The sequence below is a fragment of the Anomaloglossus baeobatrachus genome, chromosome 4 (assembly GCF_048569485.1).
Source record: "Anomaloglossus baeobatrachus isolate aAnoBae1 chromosome 4, aAnoBae1.hap1, whole genome shotgun sequence".
NCBI lineage: Eukaryota > Metazoa > Chordata > Amphibia > Anura > Aromobatidae > Anomaloglossus > Anomaloglossus baeobatrachus.
This window is the reverse complement of record NC_134356.1, coordinates 275,359,641-275,378,210: the sequence shown is the minus strand read 5'-3', so window position 1 is coordinate 275,378,210 and position 18,570 is coordinate 275,359,641. Positions and strand designations below refer to the sequence as shown.

The 18,570-nt window shown below is 44.7% G+C and overlaps 1 protein-coding gene across 2 annotated transcripts in view; it reads left to right on the top strand.

The window, feature by feature from the left end:
* The window catches only part of GNS (glucosamine (N-acetyl)-6-sulfatase), a 76,881-nt gene that overhangs the window by 25,382 nt on the left and 32,929 nt on the right, over positions 1–18,570 (top strand). For both annotated transcript variants that reach the window (XM_075344856.1, XM_075344855.1), the window contains exons 3-7: positions 1,655–1,858; positions 4,788–4,853; positions 11,995–12,093; positions 12,379–12,546; positions 14,366–14,448. In XM_075344856.1, coding sequence (XP_075200971.1) covers positions 1,655–1,858; positions 4,788–4,853; positions 11,995–12,093; positions 12,379–12,546; positions 14,366–14,448 — 620 coding nt within the window. The remainder of the gene's footprint in view (positions 1–1,654; positions 1,859–4,787; positions 4,854–11,994; positions 12,094–12,378; positions 12,547–14,365; positions 14,449–18,570) is intronic.

Genomic DNA, 18,570 nt, shown 5'->3' with positions numbered 1-18,570 from the left:
GCGGACGTTAGTAACTAAGGTAAATATCGGGTAACCAAGAGAAGTGCTTTCCTTGGTTACCCGATATTTACCTTAGTTACGCTTCCACGCGTCGCTAGAGGCTGGTCACTGGTCGCTGGTGAGATCTGCCTGTTTGAAAGCTCACCAGCGACTATGTAACGACGCAGCAGCGATCCTGATAAGATCAGGTCGCTGGTCGTGATTGCTGCTGCTGCGTCGTTATGTGTGACACCATCATAAGATTGGGGTAAGATTTTTGTAGATTAGATTGGGGAGGGGGACAAATGTGGATGATTATGGGTGTTCATTTACTTTTTATTTAACTTGTAAAACTCTAAAAAAATGTTTTAAAAAAATAGAACCGGCGTCCCAAAGATCCTTGTGTGGAGCAATATAGCATGTTGCAAGCTATTAGTCGCCTTCTGAGGCCTTAAGGCCACTTTACACACAGAGATAAATCTTTGGCAGATCTGTGGTTGCAGTGAAATTATGGACAATCAGTGCCAGGTTTGTGGCTGTGTACAAATGGAACAATATGTCCATGATTTCACTGCAACCACAGATCTGCCAAAGATTTATCTGTATGTGACGGGGCCTTTAGCCAAAGTCTACAACTCTATTCAGATGGGGAACTTGGGCACCCATTATCCTGTGATCAGAAGGGTCCCTACAGAGGAGGCCCCCGCAATTATAGATTTATTACCCCCCTAGAAACCGCTCATTTAATGGGATCTTTCAGCACGTTTTTACTATATAATCTGAGTGCAATATAATGTAGGAAAAGAGATCCTGATTCCAGCGGTGTATCACTTACCGGACTGCTTGATAGATTTTTGATACAATCCCTATTTTGCCTGATGCAGATGAATCAGAGTGAAGACTTCTGAGCTGTGTATAACGCCGCCCACACTCCTCCTTGTGTACACTGGAAACTGTCAGTGAGCTGCCTATCAGTGGTGGGGGTGGGGTACACAGATTAGCTGGCTTTATCTCCACACTAATGTAGTCCTGTAGTGTTAATGATTATAAAACTCTGATTATATGGACAGAACAACGCACATCCTAGTAAGTGACACATCACTAGAATCAGACTTTCGTGTCCTATATTGTGCTGCTCCCAAAACAAAAGTTAAAAATCTGACAGATTCCCTTTAAAGTCATGTTGATTTCGGATGCTTTGGTGTTCTACAACAGCAATGTATAGGTCAGTCTCGGACTACCATATTGAAGCCAGTCAATAGGATTCCAGTTCTTGGCCTCTGTCAGATAAAGGGGTCTAGGGATATCTTTGACATATACCGCACAGCTTTCCTGGTGGATGCTACTTCCATACTATCTAACTGCACCTATATCTAGTGGATGTATAGGAGCTGATAACCGAAACATCTGGGAAGGGAAAGATGATGTACTTATTAATACATAGGGCTTCCTGTGTGCGACATATGGCCTGTTAACTTAATGACTAGATTGTGGTTAACGTAGATCAGATAACACAACTGTTAGAGTTCAAAGAATGACAGACACATTAAACTACTACTGAAGCACAATCACGCATGGTGGAAGATGACCATTGCTGTTAGATCACTGATCCAGGTATTTGGTAATTTTGGAGGGGTGTAGGCAGTGAATGAAAAGTTTTCTGTTTTCTTTACAGTATGTTGCTAGTGCCCTTTGCTGCCCCAGCAGAGCCAGCATTCTGTCCGGCCGATACCCTCATAACCATCATGTCGTCAACAACACAATAGAAGGAAACTGCAGCAGTACAGCATGGCAGAAGACGCAAGAGCCATACACGTTCCCTGCACTCCTCCATTTATCTGGTTACCAGACATTTTTTGCTGGGAAGTACTTAAATCAGGTACTGTCTGTATAGTGTGAAAATTAGGAGTTGTCACTTCTATCTTGTGTATGATTTATATTTACAGTGGGTACAGAGTATGCAGACCCCTTTAAATTTTTCACTTTGTTTCATTGCAGCCATTTGGTAAATTAAAATGAGTAATTCTTTTTTTAAGTCATTAATGTACACTCTGCACCCCATCTTGACAGAAAAAAACAAATGTAGACATTTTTGTTAATGTATTAAACAAGAAAAACAAAGCTCACATGGTCATAAGTATTCAGACCCTATGCTCAGTATTGAGTAGAAGCACCCTCCTTTTGAGCTAGTACAGCCATGAGTCGTCTTGGGAATGATGCAACAAGTTTTTCACACCTGGATTTGGGGATCCTCGGCCATTCTTCCTTGCAGATCCTCTCCGATTCCGTCAGGTTGGATGGTGAACGTTGGTGGACAGCCATTTTCAGGTCTCTCCAGAGATGCTCAATTGGGTTTAGTTCAGGGCTCTGGCTTGGCCAGTCAAGAATGGTCACAGAGTTGTATTGAAGCCACTCCTTTGTTATTTTAGCTGTGTGCTTAGGGTCATTGTCTTGTTGGAAGATGAACCTTCAGCAAAGTCTCCCTTCTCCCTACTGTATCTCTGGATCTCAGCCACACTGATCTTGGGGTTCTTCTTTACCTCTCACCAAGGCTCTTCTCCCATGATTGCTCAGTTTGGCTGAATGGCGTGGTCTAGGAAGAGTTCTGGTGGTCCCAAACTTCTTCCAATTAAGGATTATGGAGGCCACTGTGCTGTTCAGAACCTTGAGTACTGCAGAAATTCTTTTGTAACATTGGCCAGATCTGTGCCTTGCGACAATTCTGTCTCTGAACTCCTTGGGCAGTTCCTTTTAACTTCATGATTCTCAGTTGGTCTGACATGCACTGTGAGCTGTGAGGTCTTATATAGACAGGTGTGCGCCTTTCCATATCAAGTCCTATCGGTTTAATTAAACACTGCTGGATTTCAATGAAGGAGTAGAGCCATCTCAGGGAAGATCACAAGGAAATGGACAGCATGTGACTTAAATATGAGTGTTTGAGCAAAGGGTCGGAATACTTATGACCATGTGATATTTCAGTTTTTATTGTTTAAAAAATTTGCAAATATTTCTACATTTCTGGGGGGGGTTTCTGTGAAGATGGGGTGCAGAGTGTACATTAATGAGAAAAAAATGAATTTACCAAATAGATTCAATGAAACGAGAGTGAAAAATTGAAAAGGGTCTGAATACTTTCCATACCCACTGTATGTACATGACCATTTAAACAGCAATAAAATTTGGACTGCACTATTTAAGGGCTCATTCACATGACCGTTCCGTTTGTCCCGGTCAGTTCCTGTTTTTTTTGCGGACCCACAGACAGGACCATCTTTTCAATGTCTTTTGTGTAGGATCGAATGGCACACGGAAAAACTTCCGTATGCATCCGATCCTACAAAAAAATACATCTGATGCCGTATGTCCGTTCCATTATTATGGAACATGTCCTATTCTGTTCCGTAATAACAGACCATGACTCAATACAAGTCAATAGGCCCGCAAAATCCCTGCAAGCCGCACGGAAGCACTTCCGTGTGACCTTCGTCGGATACCCGTGCAGTCTGGGTCCCGCTCCCTGCCAGCCCCGCGGCTGCCCGCACTGCAGTATCCGTTTTCACACTGCAGTGCGTGCAGCCGCGGGGATGACAAGCGCTGCTGTCAGGAGGATAGATGAGCTCATTACATGCTGTGACGATCTTCTGCTCTCCTGACGTCAGCCCTGTCACTGCCTTCTATGAGGCAGTAACGATCAGCGACCTGTATAACGATCTGCTGTCATTGGGACCCTGTCACACAGTGTCAAACATAGCCCAGCAGGACATCGCCTTTGAAGAAAAGAAACCAGAGCAGTGTGTAACAATTTCACAGCAGGCGCCAGGTCGCTGCTTAGTGTCACACTTAACGAGATCGCTTGTGAGACCCCTATTACGTCTCAAAACCTGTGACTCAGCAGTGATCTCACTAGCGATCTCGTTATGTGAGAAGTACCCCTTATGCTAGTGATTAACAGTTCTCATAAAAGGAAGACTATCGATCACTGAGTAGGACCGCCCACTGGACTCCTATGCATACTAACACAATGGATTTCAATGAATAAAATATAAGTTGCACTAAAATGTTTCCCACAAAAATGTACATCAATCCCTCCCACTCTATATAACATCCTACCTGCCGAGCAGCATGACGGAATCCCTTTACTGCACTAAAGATTTGGCTACAGCTCTAAAGGAGCACTAAATAACTAAATTGAACAAAAAATATCCCAGCAAATTTCCCCCCTTTAAATTTCTATTTTTTAATCCTATTTTGTCTCAAATTACAATTAAAACAGAGAAGTGTGCAAAGAAATCTGTGTACCTCACGGTTTTCTGCTTGGAGATGAATCCTTTTATGAGTCGCATTATTTCTATTAGACCGTTTTTCAGTAACATGCAAAAAATTCTGCATCCTGACAAATTAGCAAACAAGTTGTTTTTGATTCTGTGTATGTTTAACAATGGTGTCTAGGTTTAGTTTTCCTTTAAAAAGTCCAATATCTCAGTGAAGTTTTATATCATTTCATGACCTGGAGAGAGAAAACAATAGTCACTTCATTTTAAAGATTTTGAAGTAGATTTGTGAGTGTCTTGACATCTGCTCATCCATAAAAAAGAAATTTGATTACCTCAGCGGAGTGATATGAAGAATTACATTTTCTGTATGGAGCAGTCTATTTTAGCTCACTTAAGATTAGTTTCGCTTGTGATGGGAAATTTGTCGTAGCCAAAAATATGAAGTGATGGAGTGGCAATTGTGAAATTTTGTATGTTGCGCTGCTTTTGTTGGTTTGCCATGCTATAATGTATTACTGTTTTATTGTCTAGTATGGATCAAAAGATGCCGGTGGAATCAGTCATGTGCCTCCTGGATGGAGCTATTGGTTTGCATTGGTGAGTAACATTTTAATAAAAATTTTATACCACGTTACTAACATCTTCTAAAAAAAATTGTTTAAAAGAACTGCGAGTCCTCAGTAGTTGATACCTTTTTAATGGCTAACTGAAAAGATGGTAATAGCAAGCTTTCGAGACTACGCAGGTCTCTTCATCAGGCTCAGTATAACACAAAATCTGAAGTCACTTATTTATACACAACAGGACATAGAAAGGAGCAGTAAATAAGACAAGTTATGTGAAGCAGAACTATAGGCCCCTTTACACACTGAGACTTTCAGCGATTCCAACCTGGCCGGGATCGCTACAAAGTCTCTGGTGAGTCTCTGGTGAGCTGTCAAACAGGCAAACCTGGCCAACGACGCAACAGCGATCCGGACCTGCAGAACGACCTAGCTAGTCAAACACTGGAAACGAGTGATGTGTCACAATATCTGTCAATCACTATTCTCTGTCAGTCGGTCTCTCCCTCTTGGTCTCTATTCTCTCTGTCGGTCCGTCACTATCTCTGTCCCTCTCTGTCTGTCGGTCATTTTCCCCTCCTCTCTCATACTCGCCGATCCCCCGGCGCGGCGCTGCACGGCATTCACACTGCTGCGGCGGCTTTTACTATTTTGAAAAAGCCGGCCGCTCATTAAACAATTTCGTATTCCCTACTTTCCCCGCCCACAGGCGCCTATGATTGGTTGCAGTGAGACACGCCCCCACGCTGAGTGACAGGTGTCTCACTGCACCCAATCACATCAGCCGGTGGGCGGGTCTATACTGTGTAGTGAAATAAATAATTAAATAATTAAAAAAACCGGCGTGCGGTCCCCCCCAATTTTAATACCAGCCAGATAAAGCCATACGGCTGAAGGCTGGTATTCTCAGGATGGGGAGCTCCACGTTATGGGGAGCCCCCCAGCCTAACAATATCAGCCAGCAGCCGCCCAGAATTGCCGCATACATTAGATGCAACAGTTCTGGGACTGTACCCGGCTCTTCCCGATTTTGCCCTGGTGCGTTGGCAAATCGGGGTAACAAGGAGTTATTGGCAGCCCATAGCTGCCAATAAGTCCTAGGTTAATCATGTCAGGCATCTCCCCGAGATTCCTTCCATGATTAATCTGTAAATTACAGTAAATAAACACACACAACTGAAAAAAATCATTTATTAGAAATAAAAAACACACATTCCCTCATCACCAATTTAATCAGCCCCAAAAAGCCCTCATTGTCCGGCGTAATCCACGGACCTCCAGCGTCGCATCCAGCTCTGCTGCATGCAGGTGACAGGAGCAGCAGAATACACCGCCGCTCCTGTCACCTCCACGCAGCTAATTAAGGCAATAGCGCGATCAGCTGAGCTGTCATTGAGGTTATCCGCTGTCACTGGATCCAGCGGTGGATTCTGCGGTGGCCGCAGGTAACCTCAGTGACAGCTCAGCTGATCGCGCTACTCACCGCCGCTCCTGTCACCTCCACGCAGCTAATTAAGGCAATAGCGTGATCAGCTGAGCTGTCACTGAGGTTACCTGGATCCAGCGGTGGATGCAGCGGTGGCCGCGGGTAACCTCAGTGACGGCTCAGCTGATCGCGCTACTCACCTCAGTTGCTGCGTGGAGGTGACAGGACTGGCGGTGAGTAAGCGCGATCAGCTGAGCTGTCACTGAGGTTACCCGCGGCCACCGCTACATCCATCGCTGTATCCAGTGACAGCGGGTAACCTCAGTGACAGCTCAGCCGATCGCGCGGCTGTCTTCATTAGCTGCGTGGAGGTGACAGGAGCGGCGGTGTATTCTCCTGCTCCTGTCACCTGCATGCAGCACAGCTGGAAGAGACGCTGGAGGTCCGTGGATTACGCCGGACATGGAGGGCTTTTTGGGGCTTATTAAATTGGTGATGAGGGAATGTTTGTGTTTTTTATTTCTAATAAAGCATTTTTTCGTGTGTGTGTGTGTTTATTTACTGTAATTTACAGATTAATCATGGAAGGAATCTTGGGGAGACGCCTGACCTGATTAATCTAGGACTTATTGGCAGCTATGGGCTGCCAATAACTCCTTATTACCCCGATTTGCCAACGCACCAGGGCAAATCGGGAAGAGCCGGGTACAGTCCCAGAACTGTCGCATATAATGTATGCGGCAATTCTGGGCGGCTGCTGACTGATATTGTTATAGGCTGGGGGGCTCCCCATAACGTGGAGCTCCCCATCCTGAGAATACCAGCCTTCAGCCGTATGGCTTTATCTCGCTGGTATTAAAATTGGGGGGGGGACCGCACGCCGGTTTTTTTAATTATTTATTTCACTGCACAGTATAGACACGCCCACCGGCTGCTGTGATTGGGTGCAGTGAGACACCTGTCACTCAGCGTGGGGGCGTGTCCCACTGCAACCAATCATAGGCGCCTGTGGACGGGGAAAGTAGGGAATACAAAATTGTTTAATGAGCGGCCGGCTTTTTCAAAAGAGTAAAAGCCGCCGCAGCAGTGTGAATGCCGTGCAGCGCCGCGCCGGGGATCGGTGAGTATGAGAGAGGAGGGGAAAATGACCGACATGCTGTGAGAGAGGGACAGAGATAGTGACGGACCGACAGAGAGAGAATAGAGACCGAGAGGGAGAGACCGACTGACAGAGAATAGTGATTGACAGATATTGTGACACATCACTCGTTTCCAGTGTTTTAAGTCCCGTTTACACACTGAGACTTTGCTGCACAGCGGAAACAAAGGACAAAAGAATGGTTCTGAACGATTTGTAGCGATCAGCAACTTCACCGCAGGGGCCAGGTCGCTGATGTGTTTCACACACTGCAATGTCGCTGGGCAGGTCGCTATTACGTCACAAAACCGGTGACGTTACAGCGATGTCGTTTGAGATGTTGCAGTGTGTAAAGCCACCTTATCACTATGGCAAGAGGGCAAACTGTTGTGGCCATAAATATTGCAGCAGTTCATAGATAAGGAGTGTTAAAGTTTTTTATTGTCCTCTGATTGGGGTGTCTGGTCCGGGCTGTGATGCCTCCAGATGCTCTGAGGAGCACATTTCTTAATTGATGTAAAAATACATAAATCCATGTGACACATTAATTCCTGCTCTGAATGTGTCAAAGGTCATCATAAGTTTGTATTCCCAAACCCCTCTGTCTGTCTGGGACTTGAAATTTCCTTTTAGTACCAGCAATTTCATGTCCATGATGCTGTGATCAGGGTTACAAAAATGTTTGGCCACAGATAGATCTATCCTTTTTTTCTCATTGTATGGCGGGAGAATTCATCCTTGTCCTGAGCTGTTGTCCGGTCTCCCCTACATACAGACCCCCAGTTGGACATTTGGTACATATAATTAAGTACACCACATTAGTTGTGGTGCAGATGAAGGTACCTGGGATCTTGTAGTCCTGATGTGATCTGGGGATCTTTATCTTGTCCGTTGTCAATATAAATGGACATGTCTTACATTTTTTTCTGGTTGCAGGGAAGTGTTCCTGTTGTTGTTGGACAGGGAGCTTCTGACAATGATGCTTCTTAGATTCGGGGGCTGCCTAAAACACAGAAGTGGGGGGGTCTGGAAAAATAGATTTTAATCGGGCATGTTTTTGAAGTAATGGTTGCAGTTCCCGTGCCGCTTCTCTTAACACCTCCAGATTTGGATTGTAGGTGATCACAAGAGGTACGCGGTTGTCTTCTTCTTTAGTTTTATAATGTAGGAGATGGTTTTTTGATGTTCTGGTGGCTCTTGTTATCTGGTTTACAATTGTTCTTGGGTTTTAGCCTTGATTCAGAAAGGTCTTTTTGAGGCCCTCAAGGTGATTGTCTCTATCTGTAGTGTTGGAACATATCCGATTGTACCTGATGGACTGACTGTACACTATAGAGGGGTTTTTTTTTTTTGTGTTTTGGATGAAAACTGTCCCATTTCAGGTATGTTGGACTGTCAATTGGCTTCTTGTACAGGGATGTCTCGATTTCATTGTTCTGTAGTTTAATGATGGTGTCCAAAAAGTTGATTTCAGTGCAGGACTAGTTGAGTGTTAGGTTGATGGTGGGATGAAACTGATTAAAGTGTTCATGGAAGGTCTTCAGCTGCTCCTCAGACTCTATCCAGATGATTAAAATATCATCAATGTAACGATAGTAGGCCATTGGCCTGATAGGACAAGAGGATAAAAAGTCACTCTCAAGCTTGGCCATGAAGAAATTTGCATATTGTGGTGCCATTTTGCTTCCCATTGCAGTCCCAGTCTCCTGTAGATATGTTATCAAATGCAAAGTAATTATGGGTGAGGATTAATTTTGTAAGCTTCACCATAGGATCGGCATTAGTTCATGTATTTTCCAGGAAGACTTTGCAGGCATTCAATCCATCCTGGTGTGGAATATTCAAGTACAAGGATTCCACATCCATGGTGGCAAGGATGGTTCCCTCTGGAAGAGGACCTATTGCTGATGTTTTTTTTCAATAGGTCAGTAGTGTCCTGGATGTAGCTGGTTGGATGCTTTTACCAAGGGTTTTTAAGGATACCCTCGACCCATCCAGAGACTTTTTCAGTGAGGGTGCCCACACATGAAATGATGGGTCTTCCTGGGTTTCCAGACTTGTGAATTTTGGGAAGCATGTAGAACGTGCCTATTCTTGGACTTACCGGTATCAGTTCATCAGCTCTTAAGGATTTGTCAGGCAGACAAGAGGCCAACTTGTTAAGTTCCTTGTAATAGTCCTGTGTAGGGTCAGACCCTACGCAGGACTTTGGTATGATCAGACTATGTCTCAGTACGGTCAGACTCTGCCATTAAATAGCAGGGGCACATTTATTACATTATCCCAGCACAGGCACATTTTTATTAAACACCTCCAACTATGGAAATGTATTATTATTCTAAGATCTATTGATTAAAATCAACTTTTAAAATTAATTTTGAGTGTCGGAAAACCCTTTTAACTCATTAAGTGATTGGCAGTGCCTTTTTAAGAAGCTAAATAACAGCGATCAGATGTCTGATTGCTACTGTAAGGCCTAAGCCACACGGCGAGAAAAACAGTGCGAGTGGAGTGCGATAAAACATCGCATTCCACTCGGACCAATTCTAGCCTGTGTCAGCACACATGAGCGATTATTTTCTCAGCCCTAATTGGACCGAGAAAACAATCGCAGCATACTGCGATTGTAAGCTGAGACTCTTTCTCTCGCACCCATTCAAGTGAATGGGGCGAGAGAAAAATCGCTAGTGCAGTGCGAGAATGGCAATAGCCGGCTATGCAGGAGAGAGGGAAAGAAATCCCTCCCTCCCCTCCTCCGTGCTGGCCCGCCCCCGCAGCTGAGGTCTGCTCGCACGAACGGACCTCAGTTGCAAGGACACACGCATGACACTCGGCTCTGCTGTACTGCCAGCACGAGCCGAGTGTCATGCAAGTGGATCGCAGTAGTGCCCGTGTGGCCCCAGCCTTAAAGGCATGTGTTGGGTGGAGAAAAGGTTACGCTGGCTTGGCTCCACACACCCTAATCTACTCCATGACTGCTATATACGTTATGTAACGTGAAAGAGTGAAAATATTGCAACTCATCCCACAAAATACAAACCCTCGTTTTTGAACAATGAAGAAATATGACTCTTGGACAATGAGGATTGAAAGAAACTAAAGCTGGCTGCAGCGGGAAGGGGTTAAGCAGCAAACAGAACATTGTGTAACCCATAGCTGAACAAGTGGACCATGATTGCACCAGTGTTTGCTGTACGGAGTACAGGTAGGAGAATGATGTAGAATGGCTTGCGTCACATAGTCTAAGTGAAGGCTTGTACAAAGACATCAATTATTCATTGTTTCCTTGTATCATCCTTAATCGGCTGGTGAATTTATTACTTATGTGGTTTCCATCTTTAGAGGGGATGTCCATGGGAAGAGAAGTGCAGCAGTAATGATCCCATCTGCATGTGCGTTCTTTATGTACATGGCATGCTGTTATTTGCCCACCCAAAAACCAGCTTTTCACATTGAGCCCAATAAACATGGCACAACATTGGCATATCCTGAAGGAGTTTTGCTTTTTAATTTGAACATAACCCCAACCAGTGGCATTTACTATTTGTGTATCAAGCCAAGTGTGAGAAGTGGGTAATCTGAAAACTTCTACTGAAGAAGAGTACAAAATTCTGAGCCATCACTAGTGATGTACAATAAATGGGGGCGGTCAACTAGTTTCCAAGAGCAAAATAATCCACAGGTTAAATACTCAAAAAAATGACAATCATGCTAATCAACAATAATAGCCTGGGGAAGGTCCAATTGGGACCTGTTGGGTAACGCTGACAGTGACCCCCTCGATTTTAAATCGTGCATAAGGACTACACTGTAAGATATATAGAGTTCCTCCTAAATCATTAATAAACGTGACTTTATTTCACAACTGTAATGTATAAGAATATCCTATAGTCCAAGATGTGCTATGAAGTGTAACATGGTCCTTCTGAGATCGCTAATGCACTGAGTCGGATCATAACTCTTATCACAGAAGTACCATTGGGACTCCCCGAGACTTGGAAGTTCCTCGTTTCGTGATGGGTGAGAACGTTTCCCTCTTTCTGCCACTATTGTATCTACCATTGCTGTATACTGGAACAATTGTCCCTCCTTTTTCTTTAACGATGCATTATCAATTTGAGAAGTATCATCTCACACTTCATAGCACAATGGGACTATAAGATGATATATATTATAGATGTTTGTTGAATATTTATACTTTGGACGAACCTTTTATATACTTCACTGTATATTTCTTGTGTGTGATTTAAGCTGGGGTCACCGTCACCAAACAACTCCCAGTCGGAAGCTCCTCCATCCATTATTGTTGGTGGACATTGGTGTTATTTCTTCAGTATTGGACCATTGGGACATACTGCTTTTGTAAATGAATTGACCATCTGATTTTATTGTGCATCATTAGTGAAGGCTCTGATTTATTTTTTTTTCATTGTCCTAAGTAAGTTAAAATGTAAGACTAAGCGCTTCACACTTCGATACATACTGGAAACGAGTAACCTGAATTTGTTGGTGAAATAATGATCTCCTGGTTTTATTGGTATTTATCATCCATGTATTTTGCTATGGCAAGAAGACCTACTAAACGCCGAGCCGCTTTTTTTTTAATCCTAGGAAAAAAATTCAAAGTATTACAATTATACTCTCTCAGAAAACGGACGGGCGCGGAATTATGGACAAAACTACAGCGTGGACTACCTGACAGATGTCTTGGTGAGCATTATTTCCCCAGAATGAATGTGTATGGCGTCTTAGTCCGAGTTATCGTATGAGTTGCGGGTCCAGTATCTGAGAAGACCTTTCATTATTTTTTGTAAAACACATTTTTTTTTTTTTCTGCATATTTTTCTAAGTTGTAATGGGCCCTATTCTTTATCTTCCTGGGAAACGAAATCCTGGTTACCGCCTAAATCGTCAGGAAAAGTAGGACTTCATGCAGCATAATTTTTTTCCTCTATTTTTATATAAATTCTGTGTCCTATTTCTTTTCATGATTAGGCCAACATCTCCTTGGATTTTCTAAACTACAAATCTAATAACGAGCCTTTCTTTATGATGATTGCCACTCCAGCTCCGCACTCTCCTTCAACTGCAGCCCCTCAATATGAAGACTTTTACAAGAACGTCACTGCACCTAGAAACAGCAATTTCAATGTCCATGGCAAGGTGAGTGTCAACAGGAGCTTAGAAGATGGCGTACACGGGGTGCAGTATCAAGATCTGTCGCCAACCTTTATTGTGTGGCAGATTGATCTGTCCAAGCTGCGTGCGTGATGTAAGCTTTTGTTAGTCTTACGGAAGTTTTAGATAGTGAAAACCTTTTTACAATATTCTTTTGAAAGAGTACTGTCGAACTATAGAACATCGTCACTCGCATAAGTCTTGTTTCTTTTCTATTTTAATTCATTTTCAAAAAAATTTACAGTGACGCATTTTGGTCTTGTATGTCACATTGTTTGAGAGGTCTGACATGCGAGACTGAAACGCGTCACTGTAAATTTCTTTGAAAATGTAATTTAAAATTCGAAAAGGAACAAGATTTATGTGAGTGCCGATCTTCTATAATTTGATTATCTTGACGTCCATTCTAGGATCCATGCACCACAATAGAGAAGTGCCCGCCTGATTTCTTTTGAACTTGAAAGACTACTAGTGATGAGCGAGGACTAGCCTGCTCGGTACTCATAACCAGCACTTGGTGCTCAGATGGACGCGACTGGAGTACCCCAAATATAATGGAAGTTAATGGGGGACTCAAGCATTTTTACGGAAAAATGCTCAAATTCCCTATTGATTTCCATTATACTCAGGTGCTCGAGTCTCGCCCATCCGAGCATTAAGGGGAATCTGTCAGCAGGTGTATGCTACCTCATCTGGGAGCTGCATAATTTAGACACCCTGAATCTTACGATGTAACCCTTAGATTGCTGGCTGCAGCCGTCCTGATATATAATATGACGTTTTACATTTTGCAAAGCAAGAGATGATGATGCTGCCCACGCCAAGTTCACAATAGAGATTGCACGTTGGCTGTGAGGTGTCAATCACAGCAGGGGGTGTGTCGAACAACATGTTACAAGCCACCTTGTCACTGCAATGATAATCACCAACTGATTAAGCCTTTAATTTAAGTAAACCACAGCACTGAGCCGGATAAGAGATGCACAATTTATTTTTCTTTTTAACCCCTACTGCATGCTGTCCTCAGCCTAGATAGCAAAAATCTCTTGACCGATTGCCTTTAACTGCTCGTTATGAGGACCGAGCATGCTAGAGCTCGCTCATCGCTAAAGAGTACCTATTGTTTAAAGATGATATTGGGCCCACTTACCTAATAAACCCTTGAGCAGCCGGTATGTTTGCCCTTGTGGTAACTATAGTCATCTATGTAAATGTGCAGAATTCTCTGTCAAGCATGTGAAGTTATATAACTGTACTTCCATAATTCCAGTATATAAAGGGTACCTACCTTTTTTACTTTATATTTTACTACATTTTTTGTCCCTTCCTAACATGTAGCTGATCCCCCACCGATTGCTCTTAAAAAAACCGGTCAGTAGCATGCTGCTCAGCAGGCAGGAGAGAGTGCAGGCTCAATAGAAGGGCTGTGCGTCTATATCGAGAGTGTGTGCCCAATAGAAAGTCTAGGAGCCCATAAATCGCTTTGTGTGGGCGCTAATTGTCAACTTAAAGTGGCTTCCTGCTGTTTATTAGATGGCCTGTAAGAGTCGACGTTAATGAATTTGTTGCGGAAAATCACTGTTTGTGAGTTACTGTTCTTTGCCAGGGGCTTCTGCTGATTTTGTCTGCCCCTCTGGCATATCCATAGACTGCTTGCATGTGCAAGCAAAGCCTGCCAAGGAGTACGGTTTGCTTGTGCAATTTTAACTAAATGCATAAAATATCTTGTATATGTATAATGAGAAGTAGGCGTAATATTATACGTTTAATAATAGAAAATCTGATGTAACTTCTCCTCTTTCAGGATAAACATTGGCTAATACGACAAGCCAAGACCCCCATGTCTAACACTTCTATACAGTACCTGGACAATGCTTATCGCAAGAGGTAGGCATATTGACACGGCTTTGACTGGCATCTGTCTCTTCTATCACTCTTATATCATAAGAATAAGCTGACGATATTAAAGGGTTTCAGATTTTTATAAAATTTGGGGCAAAAGCTCCTAAAGCCCTAAAAATATGACCAAAATTCATCTACTGAAGTCCTTTCCATTCTAGTGCCACTTCTGATGCTCTGTTTTGTGTTTTACAGGGAGGCAGCAATGATGTCTCATCTACAACATGTAAACGATGGAGCCAATCACTGGTTTCTGTCTACCCCAGGGATTGACTCCATGATCACGTCTTGTGTATGAGACATAATTGCTGCATCCTTATAAATAAAGAACAAATATGTACAACTCAAGAAGACTGTACACTGTGTGCAGAATTATTAGGCAAGTTCTATTTTAGAGGATTTTTTTTATTATTGATCAACAACTATGTTCTCAATCAACCCAAAAGACTCATAAATATCAAAGTTTAATATTTTTGGCAGTTGGAGTGTTTTTGTTTTTTGTTTTTTTTTAGATTTGGCTATCTTAGGAGGATATCTGTTTGTGCAGGTAACTATTACTGTGCAGAATTATTAGGCAACTTAATAAAAACCAAATATATTTCCATCTTACTTGTTTATTTTCACAAGGTGAACCAATATAACTGCACAAAATTTAGAAATAATTTTCTGACATGCAAAAACAAAACCCGCAAAAAATGAGTGGCCAATATAGCCACCTTTCTTTATGATGACACTGAGCAGCCTACCATCCATTGATTGTCAGTTGCTTGATCTATTTACGATCAACATTGCGTGCAGCAGCCACCACAGCCTCCCAGACACTGTTCCGAGAGGTGTACTGTTTTCCCTCCCTGTAGATCTTACATTTTATGAGGGACCACAGGTTCTCTATGGGGTTCAGATCAGGTGAACAAGAGGGCCATGTCATTATTTTTTTCATCTTTTGACCTTTACTGGCCAGCCACGCTGTGGAGTAGTTGGATGCATGTGATGGATTACTGTGCTGCATGAAAATCATGTTTTTTTTTTTTTTTCTTTTTTTAACGATACCACCTTCTTCCTGTACCACTGCTTGAAGAAGTTGTCTTCCATAAACTGGCAATAGGTCTCGGAGTTGAGCTTCACTCAATCCTCAACCCGAAAAGGTCCCACAAGTTCATCTTTGATGATACCAGCCCATACCAGTACCCACCTTCACCTTGCTGGCGTCTGAGTCGAAGTGGAGCTCTCTGCCCTTTACTGATCCAGCCTCTGGCCCATTAATCTGGCCCATCAAGAGTCACTTTCATTTCATCAGTCCATAAAACCTTTGAAAAATCAGTCTTAAGGTATTTCTTGGCCCAGTCTTGATGTTTTATCTTATGTTTCTTGTTCAAAGGTGGTCGTTTTTCAGCCTTCCTTACCTTGGCCATGTCCCTGAGTATGGCACACCTTGTGCTTTTTGATACTCCAGTAACGTTGCAGCTCTGAAATATGGCCAAACTGGTGGCAAATGGCATCTTGGTAGCTTCACGCTTGATTTTCCTCAATTCATGGGCAGTTATTTTGCGCATTTCTTCGGCGCTCCATTGGGAGACCCAGACGATTGGGTGTATAGCACTGCCTCCGGAGGCCACACAAAGCAATTACACTAAAAAGTGTAAGGCCTCTCCCCTTCTGGCTATACACCCCCAGTGGGATCACTGGCTCACCAGTTTTCTGCTTTGTGCGAAGGAGGTCAGACATCCACGCATAGCTCCACTGTTTAGTCAGCAGTAGCTGCTGACTATATCGGATGGAAGAAAAGAGGGCCCATATGGGGCCCCCAGCATGCTCCCTTCTTACCCCACTTGTGGTTTGTAAGGTTGAGGTACCCATTGCGGGTACGGAGGCTGGAGCCCACATGCTGTTTTCCTTCCCCATCCCCCTGAGGGGCTCTGAGGAAGTGGGATCTTACCGGCCACCAAGCCCTGAGGCCGGGCTCCATCCACAGACCCATAGAACCTGCTGGATGTGGAGCGGGAGTGCCGTTCAGGGACAAGGCCCTGCAACTTTCAGGTACTCTGTGTCCCCGTATGGCAGGCCACGCACACCCCAGGCTTGCTGGGTGTGCTAGTGCGCCGGGGACGGTAGCGCTGTGCGCTGGGCTTATAGTCCCCGCAGATTACTGGGGGACTTTATGTGTGGGGATCGCCGCGCCGACCGCCCCTGGAGCGGCGGCGCAGCTGCGACTTGTAGTGCGCCGGGGACGCGCCGACCGCGCTTTTACGGCGGCGGCGCTTCTAACTTTAGTCCCCGGTTTTTCTGCGGCCTAGCTCCGCTTCGTTAACGCCCCCCACCCTGTCAATCAGGGTAGGGGAGAGACGTTGTTCAATCGGCAGCGCCGAGGGCTGGAGCACGATTTACATGCTCCAGCCCTCTCACTGAGCACAGTAGGACACAGGCTTCGCGCTTTTTCTCTGTGCACGCCCTAGGCCCGCCCCCAGGCTTGCAGCTCCCCAGGACGCCGGCAGCCATTATACACATGCAGTCTGGCTGGAGAACGGACGCAGGCTCTGGGGGACCCAGGCTAGGGGTTTCTGGCGACCACACACCCGCGCTAAGCGGGCGGTAAGCAGCACATACGTGCGGCCCCACTAGTGCCACAGTGTTATATTTTTCGCTGTACCAGATATATTTATATACTGCACTGTAAGGTCGCTTCTTGGCTGTACACCCTATATTGCTTTGAGGAGACAACAGCATGTCATCCGCAAAACGCAAGGGTGCCAAGGCACGGGCTGTATACACGGCTTGTACAGCATGTGGGGCTAATCTACCAGCAGGCTCCAACGACTCTCATTGTGTGCAATGTTCAGTCCCAGTGGCACTTCGGCAGCCAGAGTCTATGGTGATGGTAGCCCAGGCAGAGACGCCTGTGAACCCTGCCCCGGTGACGGGGACAGAATTTGCAGTCTTTGCTGATAAAATGTCTGTGACTATGACAAAAATCCTGGAGACCTTGCAGTCCAGGCCAGTTGCTCAGACCATAGACACTGCTGTGTCTATGTTCCCCGGTCCCCCTCAGTTGGAACTAATCCGTACTTCAAGGGGGTCCCAGGCATCACAGGCTGAGGGCTCTGACTCCGATGACAGTCCCAGTCCGCCTAAGCGAGCTCGCTGGGAGAGACCCTCCACGTCATCACGCGGATCAGGGTCTCAGCGAGAAGGGTCCCTATATGATGGTTCAGAGGTGGGTGATCAGGAGTCTTGTCCTGACGCCGCACTCAATTTGGATACGCCAGATGGTGACGCCATGGTAAATGACCTTATAGCGGCCATCAATAGGCTGTTGGATATTTCTCCCCCAGCCCCTTCTGCAGAGGAGGCAGCTGCACAGCAGGAGAAATTCCATTTCCTGTATCCCAAGCGTAAATTGAGTACTTTTCTGGACCACTCTGACTTCAGAGAATCCATCCAGAAACACAATACTTATCCGGACAAGCGTTTTTCTAAACGCCTTAAGGATACACGTTATCCTTTTCCCCCTGACGTGGTCAAACGCTGGACCCAGTGTCCAAAAGTGGACCCTCCAATATCCAGGCTTGCAGCTAGATCCATAGTTGCAGTGGAGGATGGGGCTTCACTTAAAGATGCCAATGACAGACAGATGGACCTTTGGTTGAAATCTGTCTATGAAGCTATCGGCGCGTCGTTTGCTCCAGCATTCGCGGCCGTGTGGGCGCTCCAAGCTATTTCAGCTGGTCTGGCACAGGTGGACTCTCTCATACGTCCAGCAGTGCCGCAAGTGGCGTCCCTAACTACGCAAATGTCTGCGTTTGCGACCTACGCTATCAATGCGGTACTGGACTCTACGAGCCGTACCTCAATGGCATCCGCCAACTCTGTAGTTTTGCGCAGGGCCTTGTGGTTAAAGGAATGGAAAGCAGATTCTGCTTCTAAAAAATGTTTAACCAGCTTGCCATTATCTGGAGACAGACTGTTTGGTGAGCAATTGGCGGAAATCATTAAACAGTCCAAAGGTAAGGACTCCTCCTTACCCCAGCCCAGATCAAGCAAACCTCCACAGAGGAAGTGGCAGTCAAAGTTTCGGTCCTTTCGAGGCTCGGGCAAGCCCCAATTCTCCTCGTC